This window comes from Martes martes (genome assembly GCF_963455335.1).
Source record: "Martes martes genome assembly, chromosome: 1".
NCBI lineage: Eukaryota > Metazoa > Chordata > Mammalia > Carnivora > Mustelidae > Martes > Martes martes.
In genome coordinates this window covers 120,841,025-120,856,474 of record NC_137888.1, presented here as the reverse complement: position 1 = coordinate 120,856,474, position 15,450 = coordinate 120,841,025, and the positions used below count along the sequence as shown (strand labels likewise).

The 15,450-nt window shown below is 36.3% G+C and overlaps 1 protein-coding gene across 1 annotated transcript in view; it reads right to left on the bottom strand.

Moving 5' to 3' along the window:
- Positions 1-3,478: 3,478 nt before the first annotated feature.
- IQCB1 (IQ motif containing B1) overlaps positions 3,479-15,450 on the bottom strand; it is a 62,081-nt gene continuing 50,109 nt past the window's right edge. The window contains exons 14-15 of the mRNA XM_080819081.1: positions 4,922-5,078; positions 3,479-4,059 (exon numbers count right to left, since the gene is read on the bottom strand). Of these exons, the coding sequence (XP_080675207.1) occupies positions 3,830-4,059; positions 4,922-5,078 (387 nt within the window). The 3' untranslated portion in view covers positions 3,479-3,829. The remainder of the gene's footprint in view (positions 4,060-4,921; positions 5,079-15,450) is intronic.

Here is a 15,450-nt window from a genome sequence, read left to right as displayed (position 1 = left end):
GTTTTTGAGGTCTTTCTGTGATTTCCAATGTTTAGGTCATCTCTGAGTCTTTATCTCTTGAAAAAAGGTTATTTTCTACCCTAGATTTTTTTGTGTGCCCCAATTTTTGATTTAATGTCAGACATGTATAAAATAGAAAAGACTAAGGTAGATACTACTTATGCCTGGATAAGAGTACAACTCTTCTTAGATCAGACAGTAAGTGTGGGGATGTTTTATAATGAGGAATTTGTTTACTCTTTGCCCGATATTGTTGGGTGGGGCTCCTGAACCCTTGGAATTTCCTGAGTGATAGAAGCATTTTGTTCTTTCTGTTAGGCCACACATGAGTTTATGCTAAAGACTCAGAATAGGGGGTGAATCATGTCAGAAAGATCAACTATGTGATTAGAGGGTTGAGGCTTTGAGCCACATATCAGCCTGACCTCCCAGCCTTTTAGGAGGTGAGGGAGGGCTGGAGATGAAATTCAGTCACCTGGTCAATGATTCAGACAATCACCCTATTTAATGAAACCACAATAAAAACTCAGAACATTAGACTTCTGAGGAAGATGGTGGAGTAGGAGGACCCTAAACTTGCCTTGTCCCACAAATACAACTAAGTAATACTATCCATATTAATGTAAATAACCCAGAAAATAACCCAAAGACTGGCAGAACAAACTCCACAACTAAATATAGAGAAGAGGCCACATCAAAGTGGGTAGGAAGGGTGGAGATATGGTGGAGAGCTAAACCCAGTGGGTCCACCACAGGAGGAAGGGAACTATGGGTACACAGAAGGCAAGAAACAGACTATCACACCAAGGAGTCTGCACAAGGAAGAAAATCCTCATAGCATTTGGCTTTAAAAATTAGAAACCAGTGAGACGTAAAGCCTGGACCATTAAGAAATCAGCTCTCTTCTGGGAGAGCCCAGAGGGCGATAGGAAGCTGAGTCCCCACCTTTAAAGAGACAGCAAACAGCCCATGGGGATATAGCATAGAAGCAGCCTTTGAAAAACACCCCGGGGCACATGGGAGAGATACTTATTGATCTAAGAGTTTACTGAGGAACTTAGCCAGGAACAAACCAGCTGGCAGGCACCATTTCCCTCACCCAACTACCCCACCAGTGTAACCACATGGTCACCTACAGGAACCAGCATGGTTTTTTTTATCTTCAATATACCACAGACTTAAAATTATTTTTTAATTGCTTTTTTAAATTGTTTTTGTTTAATTATTTAATTATTTTTAAATTGCTGTTACCTTGTGTTTAGAGTGGGATCTGGGAAGCTTGAAGGTTTTTCAGTGTTCTGACTCCACCCTCTACTTTTAGCTATCCCCGTATGCCTTTGCCACAGAGGTTTCTCTCCATGCTGGTGATAAACTGCCATTCTTATTACCAAATAATAAATGCTTATTATTTGGTGCTAGGCTAGTTTTTGGGAGATGGGTATTGTATTGTCTTGATCTAGCCTAAATCTTTTTTTTTTTTTTAGATTTTATTTATTTGACAGACAGATCACAAGTAGGCAGAGAGGCAGGCAGAGAGAGAAGGGAGGAAGCAGGCTCCCTGCTGAGCAGAGAGCCCGATGCGGGGCTCGATCCCAGGACCCTGGGATCATGACCTGAGCCGAAGGCAGCGGCTTTAACCCACTGAGCCACCCAGGTGCCCCCTGATCTAGCCTAAATCTTAAGCAGATTTCTTCTTCCTGTGATTGGAGGTAGGGCTTTGTCAGGATTCCTATTCTTCTACCCCATGGCAGACATTATCTGTGGTGGTCTTTGGCAGGCAAGTTTCCTCCCCAGCATTAGCAGACATCTGCTTTTTATTGTGTAGGATTTCTGGGACTATGATGATTTCTTGTCTCTTTCAGGAGAGGAATTTTGTTTCCATCCCTCCCGTAGCATGTATCTGTGGCTAGAGTGTTTCCTATTCCATCCCCAGAAACAGACAGTTTTTATTTCTCTTTCTTCCTTACACGCAGTGTAATTTTCTCTGGGCCTTGAGGTTAAGAGGGCTTTACTGCCCTGCTCTAGGGGCCTAAGGCTTTTAAGAGAAGGGTTTGGAAAAGCAGGCAGGACTTTGATCATGTTACCCAGTACCAGCCTATCACATTTGCCAGCACCTCAAAGGGTGTCTCTTCAGCCCTGCTACCCTGCTCAACTGATTTCTTATCCAGCTACCTTGTCTTCTGTGCTCTACTAAAGATGAAATAGCTGAGACATTTGAGTGGCTCAGTTGGTTAAGCGGCTACCTTTGGCTCAGGTCATGATCTCAGGGCCCTGGGATCAAGTTCCACATCGAGCTCCTTGCTCAGTGAGGAGCCTGCTTTTTCTTCTTCCTTCGCCTGCTACTCCCCTGCTTGTGCTCTCTCTGACAAATAAATAAAATCTTAAAAAAAAAAGATGAAATAGCTCATTTCACAGATACCGAGTTCCATCTCAATTTACTTGGCTGTTTTGAGGCCTCAACTATGAGACAGGCTGAGGAAAAATTATTTTTGTAGATTATCTGGCACTTTTTTTTTTAACATGGAAACAACATTGTCATGTAGCTTTCTACATTCTCAGTGAAACCAGAACTTCCATCTGATTATCAGAGATGAATTATAGACATTTCTTTCCCAACTATTAATAATAACTACATGAGGATACTAACTAGAATTTTACTAAACTTAATTTTGAAGGACTGGACATTATACTATTTGGTCTTCCCATCGAGAAATACTGGTACTTTCACTCATTTATAAAAAAAAGTACCTCCAGGTTCCTTACGGTATTGAGTCCATGATTTGTTAATTGTATTTAACTTAAAATCCACATTGTTACAAACACAAATAAAAGTAGCTTCTGAAAAAAAAAAAAGCAGCAACTTTTGGTATTAAGACACAATTAAAGATGGAGCACCTGGGTGGCTCACTTGGTTAAGCATCTGCCTTTGGCTCGGGTCATGATCCCACAGTCCTGGGATTGAGCCCAGAATCAGGCTCCCTGCTCATTAGGAAGCCTGTTTCTTCCTCTCCGCTTCTCCTGCTTGTGTTCCCTCTCTCGTTCTCTCTCCCTCTGTCAAATAAATAAATAAAATCTTAAAAAAAATTAAAGATAAATAGGAAAAATCAGAAAGTATTAGGTTGGAACCAAATAAGTATATAGGTACCTAGGATCATAACAGAAGTTAAGCATTATATTTAGCTTTTAGATTTACAGGAGATAAGACAAAGAGAACCAATGAGTTGTATAATTCTCACAGTTAACAGAATTTTATCTGAAGGATTTTTTTCTTGTGCTGAATTTTAAAAATGTAGTTCTTTTATAAATAAGAAGATATAAAATGAGTTCAACCACTGTTTGATGGGAAATAGTGAAGTACCCTTTAAATGACCATCTCCTTCTCTCCCCTTAATAAAGGCCCAGAGAACCCTTCTTATATTAGAACAATATGAATTCCAGTAACAAATATGAAAAGTTGAAGTAATTCTGACAAGTTTTTGAGAATAATTGTTGAAAATATTTATTTAGAAAACAACTTTAGTAGGAAAACAGCAAAAACAAAACAAATACCACATTTCCTATAAGCAATAGAATGTCACGCTGAGGTTAGTTCCACAATAAAAGCCACACTAATTTGTATGTGTGGCCAGGAATGGTCCTGTAGAAAAAGGAAAAGAGAACTGAAATAGTGGTAGAAGACAACTCTTTGCTTACTGCCTGCAAATCTTATTTGGAGAGGAATCTCTGGAAAACCATGAGTTAGGATAGTTCTAGTCTACTAGTATGCCAGAGGCAGAACCAATATAATCTCCTGTGATAAAGGATTTGTGTCATTTCTCTGGGTAGCTCCCTAAGGGGGTTTGGTTCCACCAATGAATAAAGTTCCTAATTCTATACTAAACTCATCCTTTGGGACATCAATCTCATCTCCTACTTCTTCCCCAAGCTTCTTCCACCAAGGTGCTTGTATATGCTTCAGGGTGGTGAGATGGGCCTGCTTGGCCTTGGCTGCCACAGGCCTGGATCTACTGAGGAAGAGTTCAGGTTCTTTCCCTTCTGCCTCCTTCAGACTTGGTGCCTCTGTAGTGAACAGAAAATAAACAAGTGAGTAGAAGAGCTCTGTACCATGTAAGTAGGAAACTATAGAATTGGAACTCTGCTATAGTAGGCAGGGACAGGGTTTCAACTCTGAATCTATTATCATTGCTAGCTATAGATAGCATATGACTATTCACAAGTTGTAGGTGTGGCTGGCAGCAACTGTCCACCCCCCATAATGTGCTTAAAAGAAAATAAAAAAAGATATAGTTTTTTTTTCAGATAATTTAAAGAACATGAATTTTTAACATACAGCAGAACCCCACTGCATATATGGGAAGCTCAGTTACAGCCACCTGTCTATTGAAAAATACAAAATTTGAAATTACCATTATTTAATACCATTACTAAATAGAGGACTCTGGCCTTCTCGCCTCCATATATACTAAGTGTTTCACAGGTGGATTGAAGCACTGTGGCTTCATGGATGAGATCTCTCCCTAAATATACCTGTGGTTGTGAGGAGCAGATTAACTTTTGTGAAAGCACTTCATTAAAAATTATAAAATGGCACAGTAACTACTGTCATCATCTACTTCTAAAATACGATCAAAAGCTTTTAAGACTACACAACAGAATCTGGCTAGTAGGGCTCAGCATCTTTACTGTTGTCTGAGTTGATACCTATGAAGGACGGCAAGGCTGGGAGAAGCGGTCAAAAGGTTATGGGATCTGTGTTATTTGAAAAGATCATGTGCTGGCATGTTCTGGATCTAGAAATTTCTGAAGGCAAGAGATAGGCTAATAAACCAGTAAATGGTATTTTCCTTCTGAAGATTCTGGATGTCACAAAATCTTGTACAGGTGGTTCATTTTAGGAAACAAAAATGGAACGAGCACATACTCATTAACTGTTCAATGTTGGTGCTGATCTGAGCCATCAGAGCCTCCCTGTGCTGCTGGGCTCTCTCTTCTAGGGCCCTGCCCATAAGGTAGTGTTGGAGTTGTTCTTGAGCTTGGGAATGGAGCTCTCTGCTGGTCACATCTGACATCTGAGAGCTCTGGGAACAAAGACAAAAAAATTACCACAGAGCACACAAACACACATATGTTTTGCCCAACTATTTAGTTGAGATCCAAGAATGCTTAGCTGTCTCTCATCCTATCCGTTGAATCTCACAATTGATTTCTACCTTGTACTCTTGTGCAAGCTTTAAATAGCCTTTTAAAAGCAGCTTTACATGAAAATTCAAGGGGTAGTATCATCCTGGTATGCTCCTACACTTGACTTCCTCACACATTGGAATTCTGGGAGAAGAGTTAAGACTGAGAGATCATAGTGAAAGCTACAAATGGTTCAGTAAAGATACTGGCCTGGAACAGGAGTAACAAGGCCAATCTCTTGTTCCAGAACCCACCTGACAGGCTATGTTACTTTTTATCTCACCCCCAATCCTAAATTTATTTAAACCATAATCTTATGATTGCTTCTAATTTGAGAGAACAAGGGACAGAACAGCCAAAGGACCATATTCCTTTGGCCACACAGCTACTTTAAAGGGAAATTAATTAGTTTAGACAAAAATAAGAAAATTTTAACTCTGAAACTGATAAAGCTTCTGACATCACAGCTTCTCAAATATTCCATTGCTCTGGTCTGGGATGGAGTCCCATTCCAGCTAACATCTTACTTTTCAGCCACTGAATCTTAAACAGCAGCACCTTAGTATGACTAAAGCAGTACTTCTTTTTTAAACAGGAGAATGCATCAAAATCATAAATAATGCATTAAAAAAAGAGAGAGCTCAAAGACCTAAATGTAAAAGATAAAACTATAAAACTCTTAGAAGAAAAGAGAAAAGCTTCATGACATTAGGTTTGGCCATTTCTTGAATATGACACTGAAGGCACAAATACAACAAAAGGAAAACAGACAAATTGAACTTCATTCAAAATTTAAAAAATTCTGTGCATCAAAGGATACTGTGAAAAAAAAAAAAAAGGATACTGTGAACAGAGTAAAAGGATAACACACAATGGGAGAAAATCTTTGCAAATCCCATATCTGAAAAAGATTAATATCCAGAATATATAGATAACTCCTAAAACTCAGTAATCAAAAAACCCAAACAACCTGATTAAAAAAAAAAGAACTTTAATGGACATTTCTCCGAAGAAGGTAATACACTATATGTAAACTAAGTTGAATGTAAATTTAAAAAGATATTCAAAAGGCTAATAAAAGATGCTCAAAATCACTAATCATTAGGGAAATGCAAATCCATTCACAATGATAAAACACTTCACACCCCTTAGGATGTGAAAATAACAAAAGGCGAGGAGGTGGAGAAATTGGAACCCCTGTGCACTGCTTCTGGGAAAGTAAAGTGGTTCAGTGCTTTGGAAAATAGTATGGAGGCTCCTCAAAAAACCAGAAATGAATTACTATATGATTTAGCAATTCCGCTTCTTGGTATATGGTCCCCAAAATTTGAACAGTGACATGAATTTGTACATCCATATTCAAAGCAATATTATTCACAACAGCCAAAAGGCGGAAGCAACCCAAGTGTCCATCAATAGATGAATGGATAAACAAAATGGTGTATATACTTACAATGGAATTATTATCCAACCTTAAAAAATTCTAACATACGATGTGGATGAACCTTGAGGACATCAGACTAAACGAAATAAGTCAGTCACAAAAGGATAAATAATGTCTGATTTCACTTATATGATATACTCAGCATAGTCTAATTTATAAATACAGAAAGGAGAATAGCGGTTTCCTAGAGTTGGTGGGCGGGAAGAATGGGAAATCAGTAGTTAATAGGTATGAATTTCAGTTTTGCAAGGTGAAAAACGTTTTTTTTTTTTTTTTTTTTTTTAAAGATTTTATTTATTTATTTGACAGAGAGATCACAAGTAGGCAGAGAGGCAGGCAGAGAGAGAAGGGAGGAAGCAGGCTCCCTGTTGAGCAGAGAGCCCGATGCGGGGCTCGATCCCAGGACGCTGGGATCATGACCTGAGCCGAAGGCAGAGGCCTTAACCCACTGAGCCACCCAGGCGCCCCGCAAGGTGAAAAACGTTTTGAAGATGAATGGCGGTGATGGTTGCACACCAATGTAAATGAATTAAATTCCAGTGAACTACACACTTAAAATGATTAAAATAGTAATTTTTATGTTTCATATATTTTACAATTAAAATAAATAAATTCAAAGAACAGAACATGAGGCCACACCAAACTTACTGATTCAGAATTTGATGTACATGTGTGTGGCCTGAGTATGTTATTTTTATAAAAGGGATTAGATTTATAACTCTAACATTTCTAAAGCAATACCATCTTCTCTATAGACCTTAGAAACCAATGATCCATTTGTTAGGAAAAATGCCTTTTCCCCCACATTTAGGTTAAATAAAATTTTTTTTAACATATAGCTTTATTGAGGTAAAACTGAAACAGAATAAACTATAATTATCAAAACTGTACAACTTGATAAGCTTTGACCTATGTAAACATTTGTGCAAACAATTACCACAATCAGGATAATGAACATCTATCACCACCAGAAGTCTCACTGCCCTTTTATAATCCTTCAGTCCTCATTCTCCCATCTCTAAGCAACCACTGACTTTCTGTTACTCTACAGATTAGTTTACATTCTTATAGTTCATATAAATTGAATAATACAAGTATATATTGCCTGGTTTCTTTCATGTAGCGTAATTACCTTGAGATTCATCTATGTTGCTGTGTGTATCAATGATTCATTCCTTTATATTGTGGCTTAGTATTCCATTGCATGGATATACCACAACTTGTTTATCTATCTTTTGATGGATGCTTGGGTTATTTCTAGTTTTTGGCTATGAGCATTCATGTACAAATGCTTATATGGACATGTATTTCTTTTCCTCACGGATAACTACTTAAGAGTGGGACAGCTGAATCACCTGACAGATATATGCTTAACTCTTTAAGAAGCTGCCAAACTGTTTCCAAAGGGGTTGCACTATTTTACATTCCCATCAGCAGTATATGAGAGCGCTACAGTTCCTCCACACACTTGCCAACCTTTGATATGGCCAACTTTTTAGACCTCTTGACAGCTGGAGAAGGTTCTTACTGTGGTTTAAGTTTTTATTTCCTTTATTGACCAATGATGTATCTTTTCATGTATTTGCCACATCTTTCGGTGAAGCATCTGTTCAAATCTTTTACTCATTAAAAAAATTGCTTTGCTTTATTTTCTTATTGCTGAGTTTTGAGAATTTGTTCTATATTCTGGATTCTAGTTCTTTACCAGATACATGCTTGGCAAATATATTTTCCCCAATATTTTTTTAAATTGTATTACAGTGTCTTTTTAAGTTTAAAATTTTGATGAAATCCAATTTATCAATTTTTCATTTATAGATTATGCTATTGTTTCTGCCCAAAGGCCATGATGTTTCTCTAATGTTTTCTTCTAAAATTTATAGAGGGGCGCCTGGGTGGCTCAGTGGGTTAAAGCCTCTGCCTTCAGCCTAGGTCATGATCTCAGGGTCCTGGGATCGAGCCCCACATCGGGCTTTCTGCTCAGCAGGGAGCCTGCTTCCTCCTCTCTCTCTGCCTGCCTCTCTGCCTACTTGTGGTATCTCTCTGTCAAATAAACAAATAATAAAAAAAAATCTTAAAAAAATATTTTTAAAATTTATAGATTATGCTATTGTTGTATTTTATTTCTGCCCAAAGGTCATGATGTTTCTCTAATGTTTTCTTCTAAAAGTTTTATATAGTTTTAGATTTTCCATTGAAGTCTATGATCCATTTTAAGTTTTATATATAATGCAATATGGAGATCCCAGTTCATTTTTTTTTAATATATGGATATCCAGTTTCTCCACACATTAACTGTGTACCTCTGTCAATAATCAGTTGGCCATGTATGTGGGTTTACATTTGGATTTGATTTTGTTTCATTGATATATTTTTTTAAATCTTCACATCAATACCACTGTTTTGCCTACTATAGCTGTATAGTTAATGAAATCAGGTAGCAGTGGCCTTCAATTTTGTTCTTTTTTGTAATCATTTTACCTTTTCTAGGTCCTTTGTATTTCCATACAAATTTTATACTCTGTGTCAATTTCTACTAAAAAAAACAAAACAAAACAAAACTGCTGGGTATTTACCCCAAAGATATAAATGTAGTAATCCAATGGGGCACCTGCAACCCAATGTTTATAGTGGCAATGTCCACAATAGCCAAACTATGGAAAGAACCCAGATGTCCATCAACAGATGAATGGATAAAGAAGATGTGGTGTATATATATATATAACTGAATATTATGCAGCCATCAAAAAATGCAACCTTGCCATTTGCAATGACATGGATGGAACAAAGGGTATTATGCTAAGCAAAATAAATCAATCAGAGAAAGACAATTATCATGTGATCTCATTGATATGTGGAATTTGAGAAACAAGGCAGAGGATCATAGGGGAAAAGAGAAAAAGATGAAATAAGACAAAACCAGAGAGGAAGACAAAGCATAAGAGACTCTTAATCTCAGGAAATGAACTGAGGGTTGCTGGAGTGGAGGAGGGTGGAAGGGGTGGGGTGGCTGGGTGATGGACACTAGGGAGGGTATGTGTTGTAGTGAGTGCTGTGTGTTGTATAAGAGTGATGAACCACAGACCTGTACCCCTGAAACAAGTAATATGTTATATGTTAATAATAATAAAAAAAGACAGAAAGAAAAAAAAAAACCTGCTGGGATTCTGATTGTACTGGATGATATCCTGTCTTGTTCCCGATTTTAGGAAAGAAGCATCCAGTCTTTCATCATTGTCAGCTGTAGATTTTTTTTTGACATGGAGGAAGTTTCCTTCTATTCCTGCTTTGCTGAGATTTATTTGCATGTATTTTTATGATGATACTGTTTTTCATAATCTGTTGATATGGTGAATTACATTAATTGATTTTCAAAGGTTAAAATAGTTCTGTATCCCTGAGATAAACTCATGATGTATTAACTTTTTAATATATTACTAATTCAACTTACTATAATTTTGTTTAAAATTCTTTCATCTATGCATGAAAAATATTATTCTGAAATTCTTTGCTTGTCATGTTTCTGGTTATGGTGTCAGAGTAATGCTGGTCTTATAAAATGAGCTGAGAATTATTTCCTCCCCTTCAATTTGATAGATTTTATATAAAATTGGCATTATTTCCTCCTTAAATTCACCATAGAAGCAATCTAGTCTTGGAGTTTTTCCCGAGGAGAGGTTTTTAACAATTTGTTACCTTTGTAGATACGGGTCTATTCATTTTATCTCTTTCTTCTTGGGTAAGCTTAGGTAATTCTATCTTTAAAGGAATTTATTTCATGAGACTTATCAAGTTTATTGGCATATAAAGTTATTATAATATTCCCTTATCATCCTTGAACATCTGTATTGTCTACAAGAAAGTCACCATTCTTATCCCTGACAGTGGTAATTTGTATCTCTTCTTTTTCCTGATTAGTCTGGCTACAAGTTTATCAATTTTATTGATCCTCTCAAATAGCTAAGTTTTACTAATTTTTTCTATTGTTTCTATTATTTCCTATTTTGTTAATTTTACTCTAATTTTATTATTTCCTTTCTTCTATTTACTTTGGGTTTAACTTGTTCTTTTACTAATTACTTATCACCTGAGGTCTTTGATTTGAGCCTTCTTTTAATACAGATGTTCAGCAACATAAGTTTCCCTCCAAATACTGCTTTAGGGATATCCACAAGTTCTGAAATGTGCTATTCAGTTTGAAATACTTTTTAATTTCTCCTTTTATTTCTTCTTTGATCCTTTAGTTATTTAGAAGTATGTTGTTTAGTTTCCAAATATTTGGGGATGATATATCTAGAGATCTTTCTGTAATTAATTTCAAACTTAATTTCATTATGGTCAGAGAACTTATTTGTATGATTTCAGTCTTTTTTTAGTTTATTGACTTGTTTTATAGCACTGAACATGGTCTACCTTGATAATATTCTGTGTGCACATGAGAAAAATGCTTATTTTGTTGTCATTCCATGGAGTATTCTAAAAATGTCAGTCAGGTCAACGTGTTTAATAGTGTCATTCAAGTCTACTATATTCTTGTTGCCTTTCTGCCTACTTATTGCATAAGCTGTTGAGAGATGAGTATTCGAATCTCTAACTATAACTGTGTTTTCTCTTTCATCATAATTCTATCAATTGTTGCTTCATGTATTTTATTGTGACAAAATATATATATATAATTTGTCATGTTAACCATTCTTAAGTGTATGGTTCAGTGACATTAAATACATTCACATTGTTGTGCAACCATTACTATGATCATCTCCAAAAATTTTTCATCTTTCCAAACTAAAGTTCCATACCATTTAAACACTAACTCCCCATTCTTCCACCCCGAGCTCCTGAAAACCACCATTCTGTTTTCAGTCTCTATTCTAGGTACCTCATCTAAGTAGAATCATACAATATTTGTTCTTTTGTGTCTGGTTTATTTCCCTAATGCCTTCGAGGTTCATCCATGTTGTCTTCATGTATTTTAAAGTTCTGTTATTAGGTGCATAAACATTTATGATTCTTATGTCCTTTTGATTGAACCCTTTATCGTTGATCAGAAATTGTTTTCTCTACTTCTGGTAACAGTCTGCTAATAGAGGTCTGCTATCTACTTTGATATTAAAATAGTCATTCCAGAATTCTTTTCACTTATATTTGTACATTTTGTTCTATTCTTTATATTTCTTCATATTTAAAGTGTGCTTCTTGTAGTTAACATATAATCAAGTCTTAACTTTTTTATTTAATCTGACAATCTCTGCTTTTTAATTGGGGGTATTCAGACCACTTACATTTATTATAATTATTGATAATGGTCCTGTCAATGGTCATATTTGTTTTTCATTTTCCCTATCACTTTCCTTAGATTTCCTCTTTTCTGCCTTCTCTTTGATTAATCAATTATATTTTATTATTCAATTTCATCTCCCTTATAGGTTTATTACCTGTACCTCTTTTGTTTTTTAATTATGGGGTGCCTGGGTGGCTCAGTGGGTTAAAGCCTCTGCCTTCAGCTCGGGTCATGATCTCAGGGTCCTGGGATCGAGCCCCGCATCGGGCTCTCTGCTCAGCAGGGAGCCTGCTTCACTTCCTCTCTCTCTCTGCCTGCCTCTCTCCCTGCTTGTGATCTCTGTCAAATAAATAAAATCTTTAAAAAATAATAATAATAAAAAAAAATAATTATATTGGTAGCTTTAGGATTCAGAGTACACATTTTTAACTTATCAATCTATTTTCAAGTAATATCATCTCACTTCATATATAGAAAAAAATGTTTATATAGTATACATCTATTTCTCTCCCTCTGGCTTTTATACCATTGTAGCTAAGTTATTATTGTAGCTATATATGTTAAAAACATTAAACATTGTTATTATTTTTGTTTCCAACAACAACCAAACTAAAATTAACCATTTTTGAAAATGAAGTTTGTATTTTTTTTTTTTTAGATTTTATTTATTTATTTGACAGAGATCACAAGTAGGCAGAGAGGCAGACAGAGAGAGAGAGGAGGAAGCAGGCTCCCTGCTGAGCAGAGAGCCCGATGTGGGGCTCGATCCCAGGACCTGGAGATCATGACCCGAGCCGAAGGCAGAGGCTTAACCCACTGAGCCACCCAGGTGCCCCTGAAGTTTGTATTTTTATATATGTTACAAACACCATTAAACACTGCTATTATTTTTGTTTCCAACAAGGACCAAACTAAAATCAACTATTTTGGGGGCGCCTGGGTGGCTCAGTGGGTTAAGCCTCTGCCTTTGGCTCAGGTCATGATCCCAGAGTCCTGGGATCAGGCCCCGCGTCTGGCTCTTTGCTCAGCGGGGAGCCTGCTTCCCCCACCCCCTTCTGCCTGCCTCTCTGCCTACTTGTGATTTCTGTCAAATAAATAAATAAAATCTTAAAAAAAAAATAAAATCAACTATTTTTGAAAATGAAGTTTAACTGAGATACAGCCACACGTATTTGTTTACATATTCTCTAACTCTTTAAGCTACAACTACAGAGATGAGTGATTGCAATAAAGGTTATAACATCTACAAAACTGGAAATATTTACTCTCTATATGCATTACAGAACACTTGATGATATTTTGGTTTAAAGAATCAGTTATATTTTATAAAGATTTAAATGATGAGGAAAAAACCATATATTTACCCATGTTGTTACCATATCTAGTGTTCTTAATTTGGGACATCCTGTGGCATCATTTTCCTAGTATCATTTTGGAGAAAAATCTTAAATCCTTTAATAAGTTAAAGGATATAATATTTTTGGTAGTTTGAATATGCTGGTGACATAGTAGTTCATCATTTGTTGTCCAAAAAAGTAATTTTGTCTTTGTTGTAAAATAATTTTTCAAGGTAAAGCACTCTGCATTGATAAATTTTTTTCTTTTCAAAATTTTAAAGATGTCTTCATACCTGCACTGTTCCTCCTGAGAAATTTGTCATTTCTATCTGTCTTTACATAATGTTTTTGTTTTTCTATTTTTAATATTTTTACTTTATTACTGATTTGAGGACTCTGATTATCATATGCCTTGGCATAGGGTTTTTTTCATGTGCCTGTGCCTTCACTGGACTTGGGGGTAAATTTATAGTTTGGAAAGTTTTGAGGCATTATTTTTTCTCCCCATCTTCTTCAGAAACTCCAATTATTCATTTATTTGGCCACCTGAAGTCTCATAGATCACTAATGTTCTTTTCAATTAAAAATTTTTTTTCTCTTTGTGTCTCTTTTTATATAATAAATACTACTATACCTTTGACTGTATTAATATTTTATTCATCAATATCTAATCTGCTACTAATGATCTAGTGCATTTTTCATATCAAACACTGAAATTTTCATCTCTGGAAGTTTGATTTGGGTATTTTTGATTTGGGGATTTGATTTGATATTTTGATTTGGGTATTTTTTATATCTTCCACATCCCTACTTAAAATCTGAATATATGAACAATGTCCTTCTCTGTAATTCTAACATTTGTGTAGTCTCCAGATTGGTTTAAGTATCTTCCTCATCATGGATCATGTCTTCCTGCCTCTAAATATGCCTGTTAGTCTTTAATTGGCTGCAAGACACAGTAACTTTTACCTTGCTGAGTCTTTTTCTGGGATGTGGTTAAATTACATAATTTTTTTATCTTTTTGGCTTTTACTTTTATGATTTGTTTAAGCAGAATGTATCAGTCCACACTACTGACTTTCTACTACTAAGGCAAGACCTTCCTAAGTACTCTTCTGATGCCCTGTGAATTAAGTTTTTCCAGTCTGTATGATGGGAGCATGTGCTATTCTTGGACCTGTGTTGAATACCAGGCATTGTTCCCTCTTATCTTTGAAGATGACTGTTCCCTTGGTCTTAGGTAGTTTTCTTATACACATGTGCTAATGAGACTCCTGAAATATATTCAAGAGGAATAGTCTGCAGATATCTGGGGTGCTCTTTGTAGATCTTTTCACTCTGTACTCTGTCCTATGAAATCTAGCTGCCTTCTTCTCAGATTCTCAGTTCTATATCCTCAGCATGGGGATCCCAAAGGTCTCCTCCCCTTCCCTCCTTCTTGTGCTGTGACCTAGAAACTCTCTCAGGGCAGTAAGTGAGGGCAATCATAGGGAACACTTTGTTCCCTCTCAAGAATTACTAACCTTCTTCGTTTGATGTCCACGGTCTTAAAAGTTGTTGTTTCATGTATTTTATCGTTTTTGTTTCCCAGTTGTTTCAGGCAGAAAGTAAATCCAGCCCCTTTTACTCCATCTTCCCTCTCAGGAATTACTAACTTTCATCATCTGATTTCCATGGTCTTAAAAACCATTGTTTCATGTATTTTATCTTTTTTCCCCCAGTTGTTTCAGGAAGGAAGTAAAATTCAGTGTCTGTTACTCCATCTTGGCTAGAAGTAGAAGTCAGAACTTTTTTCTAGTCTATCTCTATGTGGTAACCACAGAGGGCCTGACTTAAAAGGGCAGGCTTGTCATCTTTTTCTTCACAGGCTTACATTAGTTTGTGGGTTCTTAAATTCAGATTAGCAGGAGGGAAACATAGGCCTTATTCAGGCCTCTTCAATTGGACCTTGTTGTTCAATTCTGCTCTGTTCCAGTGCTTATCTATCAGACACGTGTTCAGCTATAATATATTAGTAGTACTCTAATTTCCATTTATATAGGTTTTTTTCTGGGTTTTGGGGGGTTGTTTGTTTGCATAAAGCTCTCTAGTTTTGGGAGCTCTGCAAGAATGAAACAGTGATTTATAGGACTACCTAACATTACTTAAACTCCAACATTAGTCACCAGAACCTTCAGATTTTGGAGACAGAGTCAAAGAGAAAGTGT